Source organism: Entelurus aequoreus, linkage group LG17, assembly GCF_033978785.1.
Source record: "Entelurus aequoreus isolate RoL-2023_Sb linkage group LG17, RoL_Eaeq_v1.1, whole genome shotgun sequence".
NCBI lineage: Eukaryota > Metazoa > Chordata > Actinopteri > Syngnathiformes > Syngnathidae > Entelurus > Entelurus aequoreus.
This window is the reverse complement of record NC_084747.1, coordinates 46,597,861-46,619,460: the sequence shown is the minus strand read 5'-3', so window position 1 is coordinate 46,619,460 and position 21,600 is coordinate 46,597,861. Positions and strand designations below refer to the sequence as shown.

Below are 21,600 nucleotides of genomic sequence, written 5' to 3'. Positions count from 1 at the left end.
GATAATTAATAATAATAAGTCAGACTTTGGGCCCTGCGATGAGGTGGCGACTTCTCCAGGGTGTACCCCGCCTACCGCCCGAATGCAGCTGAGATAGGCTCCAGCGACCCCAAAAAGGGAAAAGCGGTAGGAAATGAATGGATGGATGGAAGTCAGACTTTGGACAAGTGCAAACAAAAGTTTACTGGCAGGGATTTAAGGTCTCAGAGAGCTGTTTTATTCATCACTGTGTTGTGTGCATTTCAATGAAGTCAGTAGCAGACTCTGGTTAATCAGCCTTGTAGAACTAAACAAAAGCCAGTGCATCGATGCAGTGTAGGGTTCAGGCGGCATCAATAATGGAGTCAGGGTCTGATGCATGACCTGTTGTAGGGAAGTGGACCGGGGGAGGGTTTATACCAGGTAAAATTGCACTTTTTAAAGTATTCGCTGGCCCAAATGGAATAAATGACCTTGGGAGTTGAGCCAAGTGCAACATGTAGGTTAGAAGTAAACAGGACAGCCAAAACATATCAAAACAAATAGCATGTATATCATTTGTCATAAATAATGTGCTGCCCGAGTCACTGTTTGAACTCGTATTTGCAGGGGGGAGCCTTATAGAGAAAAAAATGACCCGTGTTTGTTAGACTGTCGATCATTAAGAGTGGAAAAGGGGTAGTAGTCACATGACATGGCTCAAATCTGAGGAAATAACACTAAAAGAACAACAAAGAAATGTAATATCAAGTACCATTGTGACGGCAAACCAGGGGTGTAACGGTACGCAAAAATTTCGGTTCGGTACGTACCTCGGTTTAGAGGTCACGGTTCGGTTCATTTTCGGTACAGTAAGAAAACAACAAAATATAAGTTTTTTGGTTATTTATTTACCAAATTTGTAAACAATGGCATAACATACATACCGTATATTACCAAATAAACGCCCTTGGGCAAATAACCGCCCATGTCCTAATAGCCGCCCGGGGTCTGACCCCATTTTGTGAATTAACCGCCTCTTCCTAATAACCGCCTATGTCCAAATAGCCGCCCATGGGCTGTTATTTGCATAATTTAGATTAAAATGCTACTGGGGTTGCGTTTGCTGCAGTATTATTGTTTTTATGGTTTTATAGAGTACTCTGTACCATAATTTATTTTTCCTGTATGCTGCTTTATTTAAAACTTGGAGTACTGTAGCCTTTATTTTATTTGACAGTATTATTGTTCTGTTTTGATGGTGGGTTTTATACTTGAGTACTTGGTACCATAATTTTTTTTCCCCGGTAGCCTGCTTTATTCAAAAAGTTTATTTATTTTTAGTATTGGTATTCTATTTGACAATAGTTGCACTACTGCCATGTTGAGGCCTTGTTGATCTCTTGTCTTTTGATAGCCTACCTCATGTTGATCTCTTGTTTTTTTGTTTGTATGTTTACAATAGCTTTTACATTTAAAGTTTTTTGTACGAAAAAAAAATACTGGACAGTAATTATTGTAACCAAATAATGGCCTGGTGCAGGCTGGTGCAAAAATAAATAAAAGCCTTGTGCAAATAACCGCCTGCTTCTTTTAAACGCCTGTCTCCAAAATTGATTTTGTGAAATAAACGCCCGGGCTACTATTTGGTAATATACGGTATACACACAGGGTCCATTGCCAGGGTTAATGTGGTCAAAATATATAAAATAAAAACTACATAAGTTAAGGCTCAGAATGGTTTCTTAACAAAACCTTTCTACATATAAAGTGCTTTTTTTTGATTGATTGATTGATTGAAACTTTTATTAGTAGATTGCACTGTAACGGCTACACTGTAACTAGGCTCCAACTGGCTCCAACATGCACAGTACAGAACATATTCCGTACAATTGACCACTAAATGGTAACACCCGAATACGTTTTTCAACTTGTTTAAGTCGGGGTCCACGTTGATCAACATTAAACTGCCCCAAGTTGTTGCTCAGATTAAATAAAATGACAAAACTTTTCTTCTACATATAAAAAGTGCAACATTAAACAGTTTCAAGTCAACTCAGCCTCAGATTAACTTTTCTTTCCCACCCCCAGCCTGGCTAACTTGGCAATAAGAGGATATATGGGCTCATTGTTCTTCCACCATAGAAGTGGGTCAAAATCTAGTTCTTAATGCAATATGGACTTAAATCTGCTGCTATAAAAACATTTGTTATTGCTTTAGCCCTGCCTGACTCGCCGAGGAGAGGCTGCTTGAATGCGGTGGTGACGCTGCAAATGGGTTAGCATGTTTGACGTGTTGTCAGAAGCAACTGCTGAACAATGTCGGCAAACCTCCGTCCTCCATTGTTGTATCGCACCGAAGTGTTCACAAACGGGAGATCTTAACGAGGCAGGAGGGTCTTCCAGCTCTGGCTTTTACATGTTGTCGTAGCCCGGTCATTGCTAACATGCAATGTGTTGTGCCTTGGTGTGCATTGTTTACACAACGTGCGGTATGCTACTTAATATGTCCGTGTGGAAACTCGTTCGGTACACCTCCGAACCGAACCCCCCGTACCGAAACGGTTCAATGCAAATACACGTACCGTTACACCCCTACGGCAAACATGAACATGGATAAAGCACCTGCAAAAAGGACAACATGCTCACCTTGGGCTCCATTGAAATGAAACTATGGCGTCCACGACTGGACAAAGTCGACCTCTTTATTGTCCGACTGTGGAAGAAGTGGTAGTGGTCTTTCAAGTCTCCAATCTGTGAAAGAACAATATCAGAATCATTATTTTTGTGCTAACTGTTTCACATTCCCCCCGCCCCCAAGAAAAAGACAGAAGGTGGATTGATTTCAACACACAAAATGTCGACAGTGACAGAGAAGGGAGGACCTGAATAGAAGGGCAGCGACTCTGTGGCGATTAGTATTAATAATTGATAAAGACCATACAATCCCTTCACATGATCAGAGCGTCAAGGCCCCCCAAGGCTCGCGCGGTCGCGTCACTGATCCGTGGCTGAACTCCAACGCCAGACAGCCCCCATTAGATCAGCTTTCAGCTCATGAAACAAACTGCATGCACCGACAGGACGGAATGAAAAAGTGATGACGAGGGGACAGTTCAACATCATTCTTCTCTGGACCAAGTTACCATTGCAGTGTTTTGCAACACGAGGGATTGTGCAGTCTTTTCATGAATTTTTGTTGTAAAAAGGTGACAATTATCATATATAACTAGTAGAGATGTCCGATAATATCGGCAATAAATGCTTTAAAATGTAATATCGGAAATTATCGGTATCGGTTTCAAAAAGTAAATTGTATGACTTTTTAAAACGCCGGAGTGGTACACGGACGTAGAGAGAAGTACAGAGCGCCAATAAACCTTAAAGGCACTGCCTTTGCGTGCCGGACCAATCACATAATATCTACGGCTTTTCACACACACAAGGGAATGCAAGGCATACTTGGTCAACAGCCATACAGGTCACACTGAGGGTGGCCGTATAAGCAACTTTAACACTGTTACAAATATGCGCCACACTGTGAACCCACACCAAACAAGAATGACAAACACATTTCGGGAGAACATCCGCACCGTAACACAACATAAACACAACAGAACAAATACCCAGAACCCCTTGCGGCACTAACTCTTCCGGGACGCTACAATATACACCCCCCGCTACCTCGCCCCCAACAACCTCCTCATACTCTCAGGGAGAGCATGTCCCAAATTCCAAGCTGCGGTTTTGAGGCATGTTAAAAAAAACAATGCACTTTGTGACTTCAATAATAAATATGGCAGTGCCATGTTGGCATTTTTTTTCCATAACTTGAGTTGATTTATTTTGAAAAACCTTGTTACATTGCTTAATGCATCCAGCGGGGCATCACAACAAAATTAGGCATAATAATGTGTTAATTCCACGACTGTATATATCGGTATCGGTTGATATCAGAATCAGTAATTAAGAGTTGGACAATATCGGAATATCTGCAAAAAAGCCATTATCGGACATCTCTAATAACTAGCGAGGAGTTAGTCACTCTACAACTTGGCTACCAGAGCTTGTTCGTCCATAACCCCCAAAACTGTACATCTTGGTGAGAAAAGGAAATAAATACAGAAGACCTTTAAAAAAATTGTCAACAAGAACGAACCATGTGTAGAATTTGTATCTATCTGTACCTGTGAAGTGAACTAGTGAATTATATTTATATAGCGCTTTTCTCTAGTGACTCAAAGCGCTTTACATAGTGAAACCCAATTTCTAAGTTACATTTAAACCAGTGTGGGTGGCACTGGGAGCAGGTGGGTAAAGTGTCTTGCCCAAGGACACAACAGCAGTGACTATGATAGCAAAAGCGGGAATCGAACCTGGAACCCTCAAGTTGCTGGCACGGCCGCTCTACCAACCGAGCCATACCGCCCCAGTATCAGTCAAAAGTGCAGTACAGCAAGCATTAATGGATTTTCATTGTTTTGGTTTTATTTGGCCTTTTTAAATAGGTTGTTTTAGGTCAGTAGAGATAATACAAGTTACATGACGGCCAATTTGGATGGATGGATCTTCATTGTAAGTAAGTACATTTTATGTATAAAGCACTTTTCACAGATAAAATCACAAAGCGCTGTACAAAACATAGGTGAAGGAAGACAACAATTCAATTTAATTAATTTAACAGGGGCAACATCATAAAAAGGATACAAAGTGGATTAAAAATGATAATTAAAAAGGTGCATTAACTAAAAGCTTTACTAAAAAGAGAAGTTTTCAAATGTTTCTTAAAAGTTTAAACAGTCAAGATCACAGAGGGACTGGTGAAAATTGTTCCAGAGTCTGGGAGCTATAGCCTGGAATGCCAGGTCTCCAAGTGTTTTAAAACAAGTTTTTGGGATCTTTAGAACAGTGTGTTTCAACCTTTTCTGAGCCAAAGCGCAATTTATTCATTGAAAAAATCCGGAGGCACACCACCAGCAGAAATCATTAAAAAACGAAACTCATTGTTGGATATGACTTTAAACCATAACCAAGCATGCATCACTATAGCTCTTGTCTCAAAGTAGGTGTACTGTCACCACCTGTCACATCACGCCGTGACTTATTTGGACTTTTTTGCTGTTTTCCTGTGTGTAGTGTTTTAGTTCTTGTCTTGCGCTTGGTGGCTTTTTCTCTTTTTGTGGTATTTTCCTGTAGCAGTTTCATGTCTTCCTTTGAGCGATATTTCCCGCATCTACTTTGTTTTAGCAATCAAGAATATTTCAGTTGTTTTTATGTTTTTATCCTTCTTTGTAGGGACATTGTTGATTGTCATGTCCTGTTTAGATGTACATTGTGGACGGCGTCTTTGCTCCACAGTAAGTCTTTGCTGTCGTCCAGCATTCTGTTTTTGTTTACTTTGTAGCCAGTTTAGTTTTAGTTTCGTTATGCGTAGCCTTCCCTAAGCTTCAATGCCTTTTCTTAGGGCACTAAGACACCTTTTTACCTACACACTGCCTCCCGCTGTTTCCGACATTTACAAAGCAATTAGCTACCGGCTGCCACCTACTGATACGGAGGAGTATTACACGGTTACTCTGACGAGCTCTAGCCAGCACCGATACTCAACAACAACACATCATTTGCAGACTATAATAACTGGTTTGCAAAAATATTTTTAACCCAAATAGGTGAAATTAGATAATCTCCCACAGCACACCAGACTGTATCTCACAGCACACTCGTGTGCCGCGGCACAGTGGTTAAAAAACACTTCTTTAGAAGACCCTGGCCTGAAGACCGGAGGCTGCGCCCTGAAGAGTAGGGGCATTGTCATTGCACAAGTGCAACAAAATGTTGTTTTCAACACAAATTTAACCCTGGAACTGACTATTTGTGTTTACATAGTTGTCTGTTGTTGGTGTGAAAGCATGGAATTCTCTAAAGAAAGACTTAAAAAGTTGCAGGAATATATTTGAATTTAAAAAGAGTTACAAAAGGACACAACTGGAATTATATCAAACTGAATGCTTAAACGAAAATTAAAAAGTATGTTGGAGTTCGGGTGTTGGTGGAGGGAACAGTTATAAAGTCATCTAAAATAATTGGTGTTAAAAAGGGGGCAGATAAATATAAGAATAGTATTCTTCCATCTGCTCCTTTCTGATCATGGAAATGTATAAGAAACAAAAAACAATGAAAGTGTCAACTGTACGTGGCTTGTATATATATGCGTTTTCATGAAAGGAATAAAAAGAAATGATGATGACATAATTCATTAAAAGTCCAACAAATGTAAGGCAAACAGCCCCCTGGTTTGTGTTTAGGTTCAAAGGCCACATTTGAAAAAAGCTAACGGTAAACATAAAAATGCATTAAAAAACTGTACAGCCATGAACCTGCATTGCACAGTTCAGGGACTTTTTGTCCCCTTAAGTCAACATTCTCTAAGAGCCAGGCTTATTTTAAGTAACACTCTAATAATAGTCTCAGGTTCTAAACATTTTTAGAAGTTTGCCCCTTCTTTTTTTTAATCATACTTTAAGTCACAACTCTGAATCTATGGTTACTTGGAACTATGTTGCAACCTTCCTCCAGGAAGCACAGCCACTTGTGGTAATACTGGGTTATGATCAGAGGTAGGTAGAGTAGCCAGAAATTGTACTCAAGTAAGAGTACTGTTACTTTAGAGATGTATTACTCAAGTAAAAGTAAGGAGTAGTCACCCAAATATTTACTTGAGTAAAAGTAAAAAGTATGTTGTGAAAAAACTACTCAAGTACTGAGTAACTGATGAGTAACCTGTTCGTTTAATGATGACGGCAACAAATAATGCACAAAAACATAAAAATAGCAATGAGCAGATTCAGAGCCAGGAATATTTCTTAAGCAACTAAAACAATAATATATATTAAATAATAATACATTAACATAAAAAATTAAGGCAAATTGAGCCACAATAACTTAACAGCACCATAGGCTCAGTAGGCAGAGATTACAAAGGAAAATAACAAGTTAGCCTTTACGCAAACCATAAACTGATAGGTGTGGGCTGCAACTGGGAACACACTGATTGGTGTTTCTATGCATGCGTGTGTGTGTGTGTGTGTGTGTGTGTGTGTGTGTGTGTGTGTGTGTGTGTGTGTGTGTGTGTGTGTGTGTGTGTGTGTGTGTGTGTGTGTGTGTGTGTGTGTGTGTGTGTGTGTGTGTGTGTGTGTGTGTGTGTGTGTGTGTGCGACCGTGTGTGTGTGTGTTTGTGTGTGTGTGTGTGTGTGTGTGTCTGAGGCTGCAGTGCGTTAATAAATGTCCCCACACGATGTACATTTGACAGTGATTCATAGCAGGGAAGCTAACATCAGCCTACGGTGACAGCCAAAATATCTACTAACGTTACTTACCGCCATGTGCTTCCTCAAATTTGACGTTGAGTTCATGTAAGCTTAAGCTTGTTGTTTGCCGCTGACACTTTATGTGCAGTTAATCACGTGACCGCCTGGCTCTGTTAGATCGGTGAAACGGGGTCAAACGTCACCGGTGACTGCATTTGATTGGTGAAACGCAGGCATGCGATAGATCCTACTTTGAAGGTCTGTCTGACAAACCAAAACAAACAAAGCGTGCATTAACAGATCGATAAAAATCAGTGGCGAGTAGCGAGCTGAATGTGGATAAATGGAGCGGAGTAAAAGTAGCATTTCTTCTCTATAAATATATTCAAGTAAAAGTATGTTGCATTAAAACTACCATATTTCCTTGAATTGGCGCCGGGAATATGGTATTCGCATGCCTCGAATTAAAGCCGGGTCAAATTCGTTTCGCAAAATAATTAGCGCATGCTTGGCACTTCCGCCGGGTCAAATATGAGTCATTAAATGACTCCCGCCTCCTGGTGGTAGAGGGCGCTAGTGATCCTTCTTGCGACTGCTGGTACTGCAGAAGACCGGTGCTGCAGAAGAAGACAACAAGCAGCAAGAGTGCGCATCCATTGTTTGCTTGCATTTTTACCATGGAGGATTACATATCTAAAATAAAACAGTTTTCTAAACTGGACTTTCAATCGAAGCAGGCGGTAATACTTAAAAGGAAGATCTCCATCGAGACAGCGAGACTTTTAAAACTGAAGAAAGATAAGGAAGACTTCTATAAACAAGTTATCCATGCTTTTCTTCAAAAGGAGCTGCACATGGACTTCATTTATACCTTAAGGCAGGGGTCACCAACCTTTTTGAAACCAAGAGCTACTTCTTGGGTACTGATTAATGCGAGGCGCTACCAGTTTGATACACACTTAAATAAATTGCCAGAAATAGCCAATTTGCTCAATTTACCTTTAACTCTATGTTATTATTAAAAATTAATGATATTTACACTTAATTGAACGGTTTAAAAGAGGAGAAAACACGAAAAAAATGACAATTAAATTTTTAAACATAGTTTATCTTCAATTTTGACTCTTTAAAATTCAAAATTCAACCGAAAAAAAGGAGAAAAACATTAAAAAAGAATTTATGGAACATCATTAGTAATTTTTCCTGATTAAGATTAATTTTAGAATTTTGATGACATGTTTTAAATAGGTTAAAATCCAATCTACACTTTGTTAGAATATATAACAAATTGGACCAAGCTATATTTCTAACAAAGACAAATCATTATTTCTTGTAGATTTTCCAGAACAAAAATTTTAAAAGAAATTCAAAAGACCTTGAAATAAGATTTAAATTTGATTCTACAGATTTTCTAGATTTGCCAGAATAATTTTTTTGAATAAGTTTGAAGAAATATTTCACAAATATTCTTCGTCGAAAAAACAGAAGCTAAAATGAAGAATTAAATTAAAATGTATTTATTATTCGTTACAATAAAAATAAAAATAAATGTACTTGAACATTGATTTAAATTGTCAAACAAGTGAAGACCAAGTCTTTAAAATATTTTCTTGGATTTTCAAATTCTATTTGAGTTTTGTCTCTCTTAGAATTAAAAATGTCGGGCAAAGCGAGACCAGCTTGCTAGTAAACAAATACAATTTAAAAAATAGAGGCAGCTCACTGGTAAGTGCTGCTATTTGAGCTATTTTTAGAACAGGCTGGCGGGCTACTCATCTGGTCCTTACGGGCTACCTGGTGCCTGACCCTTGCCTTAAGGTAAGACCATAATAACGTTTTTTTTATTAAATGTGTTTTTCATGATGAGGTAAGCGCCGGAGTGAGAAGAGGTTTTAAAATAATTAGCGCATGTTTGCCCATCCCGCAGGCTTCTGGTAAGCGCCGGAGTGACAGGAGGTTTTAAATTAATTAGCGCCCCGGTGGCTATTCAAGGAAATACGGTACTCTTAGAAGTACAATTCATCCCAAAAGTTACTCAAGTAGATGTAACGGAGTAAATGTAGCACGTTACTACCCACCTCTGGTTATGATGTATCACTTTGTTCATGAATCACATAACTAAGCAAAATCACTCAAAACAAAATTCCAACAGTGTATGTTTTCAATATTTAAAAATGTTTACTACATAGCCAGTTCAGGATATGCCTGTGGACAAGTGTGCTGCTACATTAAACAAGAGGATCTCGATGAATGCTTTATGTGAAAGTGCGTGTGGTGTCTGCGTGCGAATAACCAAATGAGCAAAGGGCAGCATTACAGCTCCACGAGAGGAGACGATGACAGGCTTAACGTGGCCTCCTCTGTGAGGACCGCTAGCAAGAAATGGTGCAAGACTAGCCTGTGCCACTAATGTTGGCAATCAGTCGTCCACAGCTACACGGTCTACATGAAATCAACAATAAAGAGTAGGATTTCTTCAATGGCTCAGTCCAAAGGAAAACATTTTTAAGGCAATGTTGTTTAATCCAAACCTCTCTTTCTCCACTCATTAGCAAGAATAATAAAGAATAATTGAAGTCTTGAAATCTAGAACAGTCGCTACATTGTCACCAAATATCATATACCGTATTTTCCGGACTGTAAGTTGCTCCGGAGTATAAGTCGCACCGGCCGAAAATGCATAATAAAGAAGGAAAAAAAACATATATAAGTCGCATTTTTTGGGGAAATGTATTTGATAAAAGCCAACACCAAGAATAGACATTTGAAAGACAATTTAAAATAAATAAAGAATAGTGAACAACAGGCTGAATAAGTGTACGTTATAAGAGGCATAAATAACCAACTGAGAACGTGCCTGGTATGTTAACGTAACATATTATGGTAAAAGTCATTCAAATAACTATAACATATAGAACATGCTATACGTTTACCAAACAATCTGTCACTCCTAATCGCTAAATCCCATGAAATCTTATACGTCTAGTCTCTTACGTGGTTGAGATGAATAATATTATTTGATATTTTACGCTAATGTGTTAATAATTTCACACATAAGTCGCTCCTGAGAATAAGTCACACCCCCGGCCAAACTATGAAAAAAACTGCGACTTATAGTCCAAAAAATACATTACATTGTCGGTGTGGTTTTCTTTATTTAAACTTTTGAAGTTTTCAGTGGTTTTGTATATTTGCTTTCTTTTCTTGCTGCGCCTCTTCCTCCTCCTTTTCCGACAATTTGAACTGTGCTAGTGTACGGTATACCGGTACTAGTATATAGAGATGTCCGATAATGGCTTTTTTGCCGATACCGATATATACAGTCGTGGAATTAACACATTAATATGCCTCATTTTGTTGTGATGCCCCGCTGGATGCATTAAACAATGTAACAAGGTTTTCCAAAATAAATCAACTCAAGTTATGGAAAAAAGTGCCAACATGGCACTGCCATATTTATTATTGAAGTCACAAAGTGCTTTTTTTTTTTTTAACATGCCTCAAAACAGCAGCTTGGAATTTGGGACATGCTCTCCCTGAGAGAGCATGAGGAGGTTGAGGTGGGCGGGGTTGAGGTAAATGGGTTGTACTTGTATAGCGCTTTTCTACCTTTTTAAGGAACTCAAAGCGCTTTGACACTATTTCCACATTCACCCATTCACACACTGATGGCGGGAGCTGCCATGCACGGCGCTAACCAGGCCCATCAGGAGCCAGGGTGTCTTGCTCAAGGACACAACGGACCTGACTAGGATGGTAGAAGGTGGGGATTGAACCAGTAACCCCTCAGATTGCTGGCACGGCCACTCTCCCAACTTCGCCACAGCGTCCCCAGGTGGGAGGGGCAGGGGGGTAGGGGGTAGCGGGGTGTATATTGTAGCGTCCCGGAAGAGTTAGTGCTGCAAGGGGTTCTGGCTATTTGTTCTTTTGTGTTTATGTTGTGTTACGATGCAAATGTTCTCCCGAAATGTGTTTGTCATTCTTGTTTGGTGTGGGTTCACAGTGTGGCGCATATTTGTAACAGTGTTAAAGTTGTTTATACTCAGTGTGACCTGTACGGCTGTTGACCAAGTATGCGTTGCATTCACTTGTGTGTGTGAAAAGTCGTAGATATTATGTGATTGGGCCGGCACGCAAAGGCAGTGCCTTTAAGGTTTATTGGCGCTCTGTACTTCTCCCTACGTCCGTCTACACAGCGGCGTTTTATAAAGTCATACATTTTACTTTTTTAAACAGATACCGATAATTTTGAAACCGATAATTTCCGATATTACATTTTTTTAAATTTTTTTTTAATTGACATCCAGCATCAGACATTCATATCCATTACATCATATTCACATAAATCATATATCTATTGTCTGCCCTAAATGTCAAAATATTTTTGTTTGTATCCCACCCATATCACCCACCTCTCCCCACCCCAAAAAGAAAGAAACAACAAAAAAAACAAAGTAATATCTACAAATACATCGATAGAAAAGGGATTACTAATATATACCTATATGTGTATGTGTATATGTGTGTATATATATATATATATATATATATATATATATATATATATATATATATATATATATATATATATATATATATATATATATATATATATATATATATATATATATATATACATATATATATATATATATATATATGTGTATGTGTGTGTATATGTGTATATATATATGTGTATATATATATGTGTGTATATATATATATATATATATATATATATATATATATATGTATCTGTTTATATTTTATTTTATTTCTGATTATTATTATTATTAATGTATTATTATCATTATTATTTATTTTTAATTTTTTTTTGTTTATTTAACCGATATTACATTTTAAAGCATTTATCGACATCTCTACTAGTATAGTATCGTGGTACTAATGAATCAAAAACAGAACTATACTCTGAAAAATACCGGTTCCCCATTATTTTTTTAACGGGCATGACAGTGTGCCTTCGTCTCGTCACGACATTGCTGGTTTTACAAGCATAGGAGCATGTTCGGCAGCGCACCATCACGGAGTACTTACAGTCAGACACGGTGCGTAGACAGAAAAGGGAGAACGGACACATTTTGGCCTGAAAACTAAAGATAAAGGGGAAGCTATAACACTGAAACGCCCTCAGGAAGAAGTGGTTTAAAGACATGGCTAGCGAGCTAACAGCTAACATCTATCCGCAGTCGGCAGTGTTTTAGCTACTTATAAATCACTAATCCTCGCCTCCATGGTGACGAATAAAGTACGTTTCTTACAAGTATCATCCCTGCAGGATGAGGAATAGCTAAACATGCTTCACTACACACCGTAGTAGGATACAATAGCTCACCGGTGTCACCGCTAACAAAAGATAGCACTCCTGAATGTAAACAAATGCCATGGGTGGATCTACACCTAACATCCACTGTAATGATACCAAGTACAATAGCGTATTTAGTCAACACTACTATGATTACATCGATATTTTTTATCGTCACAAAATCTTTTTTCCTTTCTTTTAGAATTCATATTATGTTTATAAAGTCAGGAAATACGTCCCTGGACACATGAGGACTTTGATATGACCAGTGTATGATCTTGTAACTAACTACTTGGTATCGGATCGATACCTAAATTTGTGGTATCATCCAAAACTAATGTAAAGTATCAAACAACAGAAGAATAAGTGTTTATTACATTTTAACAGAAGTGTAGATAGAACATGTTGAAACAAAAAATAACCTGATATTAACAGTAAATGAACAAGTGGATTACTAATCCATTTTTTACAGCTTGTCCTTTATAATTCTGACAAAATAATAGAATGATAAATGACACAATTTGTTGCTGCATTCGTCAGCAGACAAATTAGGAGCCTCTGTTTGCTTACTTACTAGTAAAAGACAAGTTGTCTAGTATGTTCACTATTTTATTTAAGGGCAAAGTTGTTCTTCGATTGAAATAAGAAACATATGTTTAATGTACCGTAAGATTTTTTGTTAAAATAAAGCCAATAATGCCATTTTTTGTGGTGCCCTTTATTTAGAAATGTATCCAAAAGTATCAAAATATTGTTATCGGGACAACCCTACTTCAGTGTGACCTTGTCAAGCATGTTCCAAAGAAACTAAACCATGACTTTGAACATATTTTTTATCTTTTTTATTACCTCCAGCGAGAACGGTAACTTTAACATAAAAAATTTTTTGGGTTTGTTCAGTGTTTGTGTGCCACCTCTGCCAACAAATAGCTTTTGCTCATTACCTGCGGCAAGAAAATTGGTTGAACATAATTTCTTTGTTGTCTACTCCAAGTCAGTTATTTGGAAACTGCCTTGGTTTCGTGGGAAGAGGTTGCTTCTTTTTAAGTGTTACTTACACCAAGGTTATAATTTATAACCAAGATTGTTTGTCATGTCTTGTTTGTGTGTTACCTCTGCCAGGAACGTTTTTACCACCTCCTTTTAGTTGTTGCCACTATCACAATGTGATGTGTTACCTCCAGTAAGGTTGTTTTATTTGCTGCTTTATGTTTGCTTAGTGCCTTTGTGTTATGTCTGCCAAAAATGTTTGGTTTTCCAACTGTTTTTTTTTTGCTTTTGTTTGTTACCTTCGGCCAGGTTATGTTAAACACCGTTTCTCTGTCTGATACCGCCACCAAGGTGTCCCTTTTCAATGTTTTCATGTGCATTTTACTACCTCCACCAAGAGCGTTATGTTTTATGACTTCTTTTGTTTGTTACTTCAGTTCGTTATGTTTTTGTTTCTGTTATTTTGTGTCGACACTGCAAAAACTGAAATCTAAGTAAGATGAAATATCTCAAATAAGGGTGATATTTGCTTATTTTCTGTCTGATAAGATAATTCTTCTCACTAAGCAGATTTTATGTTAGAGTGTTTTACTTGTTTTAAGGGTTTTGGTTAGAGATTTATTTATCTGCCGATATTATCGGCCGATAAATGCGTTAAAATGTAATATCGGAAATTATCGGTATCGTTTTTTTTATTATCAGTATCGGGTTTTTTGGTTTTGTTTTTTTATTAAATCCACATAAAAAACACAAGATACACTTACAATTAATGCACCAACCCAAAAAACCTCCCTCCCCCATTTACACTCATTCACACTCATTCACACAAGAGGGTTGTTTCTTTCGGTTATTAATATTCTGGTTCCTACATTATATATCAATATATATCAATACAGTTTGCAAGGGATACAGTCCGTAAGCACACATGATTGTGCGTGCTGCTGGTCCACTAATAGTACTAACCTTTAACAGTTAATTTTACAAATTTTCATTAATTACTAGTTTCTATGTAACTGTTTTTATATTGTTTTACTTTTTTTTTTTATTCAAGAAAATGTTTTTAATTTATTTATCTTATTTTATTTGATTCATTTTTTTAAAAAGTACCTTATCTTCACCATACCTGGTTGTCCAAATTAGGCATAATAATGTGTTAATTCTACGACTGTATATATCGGTTGATATCGGTATCGGTTGATATCGGTATCGGTAATTAAAGAGTTGGACAATATCGGCATATCGGATATCGGCAAAAAGCCATTATCGGACATCCCTAGTTTTGGTCCTAAATGATCTCAGTAAGATATTACAGCTTGTTGCTGAGATTTGATGACCTATATTGAGTAAAACATGCTTGAAACTAGAATATCAAATGTTGCAAAGCCGTGTCATCAACACTCACAAGTATAAAACTACTTTTTTAAAGTAATAATTTCTTATTTCAAGCATGAAATAAACAAATCATGACTTTGACACAATTGTGTCTCATAATTAAAACAGATGACAGCCAAATGGACTTTGCTGTTTTATTTTCAATGAATGAAACAATAGAAAATAGGTACTCATATAGTAGTACAGTTGGCACAGTACAGTAAACTGACAGTTAATATTTAAACATTTAACATGTGACATTTCTAACAATTTTGAACAGAAATAGTTCATGCACATTCAGATAAATTCTTCAAAATTACAATTAAAAAAATGTTTGGCCGGGGGCCGGGCTGTATATATGCACAATAATTGACTGAAAGAGCACGCACTTGGCGCGATGATGTCATGTTATCGATGGAAAAATGCATTTTTAGCCAATATGATTTGCCTGAGCGGCTAGGAGACCCCGAGAGTAACAAGCGGTTGCCTTGTTGCCTTTCCATTAAGAACAATAAATTAGTTTTTAGTATAAGTTTGCTAGTTTCAAGAAATTTAATGCCGAGCGCATATCATTATGTCAAGATAATGGCACTAGCATTTACTTCATTTAAGAATATTTTTCAACATATTGAGCAAAAAGGTCTCTTTTTTTTTTTTTCTACCAAGAAAAGTGCACTTGTTATTAGTGAGAATATTCTTATTTTAAGGTATTTTTGGGTTCATTGAAGCTAATTTTACTTGTTTTGGAAAGTCTTGACAAGCCAAATTTTCTTGTTCTATTGGCAGATAATTTTGCTGAGTTCAAATAAAATACCCCTCATTTTTGTATTTTTTTTCTTGTTTTTGAACACTGACTTTTTGCAGTGAAGTGCCATTTGTGTGTTACATCGGCCCAAAAAGTTGCGTTTTACAGCTGCTTTTGTTTGTCACTTCCACCAAGGTTATTTTTCGTTTTAGTGCAACACCGCCCGCAATCTTTTTTTCAGGTTTTACGACCACTTTTGTTTGTTAACTCACTAAGAAGGAATATATATGTTATGCAGTTGCTTTTGTTTGTTATCTCCACCAAGAAAGTTAAGTTTAACACTAGAGATGTCCGATAATATCGGACTGCCGATATTATCGGACGATAAATGCTTTAAAATGTAATATTGGAAATTATCGGTATCGGTTTCAAAAACTACGCCGCTGTACGGAGTGGTACACGGACGTAGGGAGAAGTACAGAGCAGTTGCGTCTCCCAGTCATACTTGCCAACCCTCCCGATTTTCCCGGGAGACTCCCGAATTTCAGTGCCCCTCCCGAAAATCTCCAGGGGCAACCATTCTCCCGAATTTCTCCCGGTTTCCACCCAGACAACAATATTGGGGGCATGCCTTAAAGGCACTGCCTTTGCGTGCCGGCCCAGTCACATAATAGCTACGGCTTTTCACACACACAAGTGAATGCAAGGCATACTTGGTCAACAGCAATGCAGGTCACACTGAGGGTGGCCGTATAAACAACTTTAACACTGTTACAAATATGCGCCACACTGTGAACCCACACCAAACAAGAATGACAAACACATTTTGGGAGAACATCCGCACCGTAACACAACATAAACACAACAGAACAAATACCCAGAACCCCTTGCAGCACTAACTCTTCCGGGACGCTACAATATACACCCCCCACAAGTAAAATAATAATAACACATTTAAATAATAGCAATATAAAAACTACACAATTCAGTTTTTCCGTATTAACCGTTTTTAATTCCGTTTTTTTACCATTCACACTTATTTTACCACCATAGAATGTGTGCTTTTTGTGTGAAATAAAATGTTATAAATTATTTGTTAACTAAATGCAAATCCCTCACATTTACTACTACTTCTCAGTAAATGTTATGTATTATTTTAAGTATTTTAGGTCAAAGCATAATAATTGTGTAAATGCATCAATAAGTGCTTTAAGTTCATTATGCTTGTGTTAGGTACTTTTTTGAGACATTTAATTTGTTAGCGCAGTCAGACCGGATGTGGCGCGCCACACTATTATTGTGAAGGGGGAAGTGTGCTGTGCTGTTGTTTTCAGCTCGACATGCAGGAGGCGACTTGAAGCAGTTTTGAAAAAGAAAAAAAAAGAGAGAGAGCGAGACTCTCAAGTTGCGACTGCTTTTCACCTGTTTGTACATTGATCTTACAAACCCCTGTTTCCATATGAGTTGGGAAATTGAGTTAGATGTAAATATAAACGGAATACAATGATTTGCAAATCATTGTATTCCGTTTATATATGGAAACGGGGTTTGTACGTCAATGATGTCGTTCACAACAACACAAGCAGATGAGATGTGTTGTGGGTGTATGGATGGTTCTTGCTATCTTTAGCTTCGTAGCTTAGTCGCTGTTTCAAGCGGCCGCCTTAAAACTTTGTTTAGTTTTGGGGATGAATGAGGGGTACCCAAACAAGTTTCCCTTCTCCTCACAATGACAGCATTTCACTCACATATATGTCAATTTCCGTGATATTTTGCGTTTAACAGCGGATTCCGTTTTATTGGCCAGTTATGGGATTCCGTCCGCGGTCATGCTAATGCAGAAATCATAGGAAACGTACTCTTTCTGTTGAGTTTAGTGATTATTGATTAGGCATACTAGCGCTGTGTCAAATAGGAAGTAGCAACCATTGTGAGATCCCAAAATTCTGGTCAATGTGCTTTTCTTTCCACTTATTTGCTCACTCATCTTTTCCTCTGTACAAGCTCTGGAATTTGCATGCACGTTGCTCGGTCCATTGATCTTTTTTTCCCGATTATTATATTTTCATGATTGTGAGAAGCAACAGTGGAAATTGAAAATGTTATTAATTGTCCAGCCCTACCTCCATGTATGCTTTATTGCAGCGGCTGTGCAGAAACTATCGCAAAGCCCTAGGACAAGTGTTAGAAAAATGGATGGATGGGGAAAAAATGTGCATCTCTACTTTATAGCAAATAAATTATTCTTAATCATGGTTTTTTCTGCGTTCAAAATTGTGCGGCGGCCGCCTCCAGCTAATTTTGTGCTGCCCCCAGCCAGAGCAATTGATATCGCTCAACACAGCGTAAAGCTCTGTGTTGATCGAGCGACTGATGTCCCTCCGCTGCAGCTACGTATTTTAACTGCAGTTGCAGCGTTGCACCACTATAGAGGCGCTATATCGACAGCAGTACACCGGAAAGACCTGAAGCAAGTACCGAAGAAGAAAGAGATCGAATCGTGTTTTTCCCGCTACTTGGTGCATAACGTTGACCGCCGTAACTTGTGGATTTCTGCCATACAGAGCATGATACGGAGAGATCACTGGACTCCTACAGAACACTCCAGACTGTGCCGTGAACATTTTGTCTCTGGTAAGTGAACACAGCTAGTAGTATTAGCTTAGTTTCCAACCTTTTCTGACTAATTATAATAGATTGATTGATTGAAGAATTTATTAGAAGTTTGCATAGGATCAGGTAGAGTTTCATGACGGTACAGATTGACTGGTACAAGGTCAACTAAAAGGAGTTACCCCAAGAAAGCATTACAAGCATGTTGTGTTTATTTAAAAAAAAAAGTTTCCTCCGTGTCAGAGTAACGTTTACGTTTTTAGCGTTGCAGATATGGCAGACAAAATCAGCCACTACTTTAAAAAGCGATCTCGCGAAGAGGAAAGTCAAGAGTCCAGGTGAAACAGAGCAGAGACATTAACGTAACAGGCAGTTAAAATTTTATAATTCATGGTGGTGACAACATGTGGAAACTTTTGTCCACAGAGCTCTTGAAGGCTGCTTCAAAATCATCTATGAGTGTCTCAAGCAAAAGTGGCCCCACCACACAAGCTAGGAGCCCATCATTCTCTTATGCAAGCGCATAGGCCACAGGTGTCAAACTCAAGGCCCGGGGGCTAGATCTGGCCCGCGACATCATTTTATCTGGCCCGCAAACACCTGAAAATTATTTTGTGTCAATAAAGTCCTTAATATTTTCTCACTAAATATAATGGATTTTTTTCAGAAAAAAATGTACTGCTTGAAATTGCATGCCTTTTAAACTTTAATAGTATCCATTATTGCAACAAATACAGTATATTACAGTATATTATCATAATTCCCAAACAATTTTTGGCTAAATAAAAATAAATATTTAAATATCTGCTTGACTTATGATTTTACAGCAAACTACCCATCAAATTAATAAAAATGACAATACATTTTACGGTGTTCTTTACAACATATTGCTGTGAATTGAAAAAAATGTTGCATTAAAATTCTGGTGCATGGTCAGGATTGTCCCACCTCAGCCTCAATTAGAGTCAGGAAAAAACCCTGTTAATGACATACTTTAGGCATATGCATATGTGACGGTGAGCAATGTTCCTTTCATGAAGCGCATAAAAAAATCCAAGCCAAACAGTCAAAATAAATTGATTCTGTACCATTCTGCAATGTAACTTGGTGAGTGACAGATGACAAAAGCTCCAACAACAGATACAACAATGACGAACATGCCAAGTGGCTGGACTCCAGCTACCAGGAAATTAAAGGAGGCTGCACACTCCAGCCAACAATATGATGCCGTTCTCAAAAGTTTATTGACGCAGCAAATCAATGTGTTGTTGACGTAATGCTAGAGGCAAACATGGCAATGCCAACACCTTAGTATGGCAAAACTGAAAAAGGGACCCTTACTCTGTACTACACGGCTCATAAAACAAAGTTTTGTATCATTTTCATTATAAGTAGGCCAAATCACTTATATCAAAAGTAACCTATGGGAAATTACTACTGTAATTTGATCATTTTAATAAGCCTTGTAAATTGTTATGATCGGAGGTTTTGGACAGGTGTGATACTGGTGTGGCAGCTGTGATGTTGCTCACATGTGGTTTACAGCAGTGGTTCCCAACCTTTTTTTGCACCACGGAACGGTTTAATGTAGGCATTATTTTCAGGGATCGGCTTTCCATTTGTGCCGGATAAATACAGCAAAATTAAGTGCATGAAAAATACAACTCACTATAACGCTGAATTAGTGGGAGCCCTGGGCATGTTTCTTTGCAATGAGATGCAGATGGAAATCAGCCTTTGGCTACAATCTGTCACTTTTATATATTATATGTTCATTAATGTGCATTGTATCATGTCACAAAGTTATAACAAATGGCGACTTCCTATGAGGAGTTTTATTGTACATCTATAAACAAGCTCATTGGTGTGTGTAGTGCATAGGTGTCAAACTCAAGGCCCGCGGACCAGGTCTGGCCCTCCAAGTCATTTTATATGGCCCGCAAAAGCCTGGAAATAATGTGTCAATAAAATACCTTGTATTTTCTTTCTTTACTTTCTTATTTTCTTACTAAAAGGTATTATGTTTTTTTTCTAGTTTGACAGGGGGGGAAAAAAGTGTCCAATATTGCAACAAATATTATATTATTTAACTTTGTTGGTCAAAATCCAAAATCTGCTTAACTTATGATTTCAAAGCAAGTTATCCATCAAATTTTACACTATAAAAATGACCAATAGATTTTACTAGAGATGTCCGATAATATCGGCCTGCCGATATTATCGGCCGATATATGCGGTAAAATGTAATATCGGAAATTATCGGTATCGGTTTTTTATTATCGGTATCGTTTTTTGTATTTTTTTGTTCTGTTTTTTTTTAATTAAATCAACATAAAAAACACAAGATACACTTACAATTAGTGCACCAACCCAAAAAACCTCCCTCCCCCATTTACACTCATTCACACAAAAGGGTTGTTTCTTTCCGTTATTAATATTCTGGTTCCTACATTATATATCAATATATATCAATACAGTCTGCAAGGGATACAGTCCGTAAGCACACATGATTGTGCGTGCTGCTGGTCCACTAATAGTACTAACCTTTAACAGTTAATTTTACAAATTTTCATTAATTACTAGTTTCTATGTAACTGTTTTTATATTGTTTTACTTTTTTTTTTTATTCAAGAAAATGTTTTTAATTTATTTATCTTATTTTATTTGATTCATTTTTTTAAAAAGTACCTTATCTTCACCATACCTGGTTGTCCAAATTAGGCATAATAATGTGTTAATTCTACGACTGTATATATCGGTTGATATCGGTATTGGTTGATATCGGTATCGGTAATTAAAGAGTTGGACAATATCGGCATATCGGATATCGGCAAAAAGCCATTATCGGACATCCCTAGTTTTGGTCCTAAATGATCTCAGTAAGATATTACAGCTTGTTGCTGAGATTTGATGACCTATATTGAGTAAAACATGCTTGAAACTAGAATATCAAATGTTGCAAAGCTGTGTCATCAACACTCACAAGTATAAAACTACTTTTTTAAAGTAATAATTTCTTATTTCAAGCATGAAATAAACAAATCATGACTTTGACACAATTGTGTCTCATAATTACAACAGATGACAGCCAAATGGACTTTGCTGTTTTATTTTCAATGAATGAAACAATAGAAAATAGGTACTCATATAGTAGTACAGTTGGCACAGTACAGTAAACTGACAGTTAATATTTAAACATTTAACATGTGACATTTCTAACAATTTTGAACAGAAATAGTTCATGCACATTCAGATAAATTCTACAAAATTACAATTAAAAAAATGTTTGGCCG

The 21,600-nt window shown here is 37.4% G+C and overlaps 1 protein-coding gene across 1 annotated transcript in view; it reads right to left on the bottom strand.

Annotated features, from left to right (window-relative positions):
- Positions 1-17,823, bottom strand: part of LOC133631810 (proprotein convertase subtilisin/kexin type 5-like) — a 199,221-nt gene extending 181,398 nt beyond the window's left edge. Inside the window, exons 1-2 of the mRNA XM_062023971.1 lie at positions 17,818-17,823; positions 2,608-2,712 (exon numbers count right to left, since the gene is read on the bottom strand). Of these exons, the coding sequence (XP_061879955.1) occupies positions 2,608-2,712; positions 17,818-17,823 (111 nt within the window). The remainder of the gene's footprint in view (positions 1-2,607; positions 2,713-17,817) is intronic.
- Between the last annotated feature and the right edge of the window lie 3,777 nt (positions 17,824-21,600).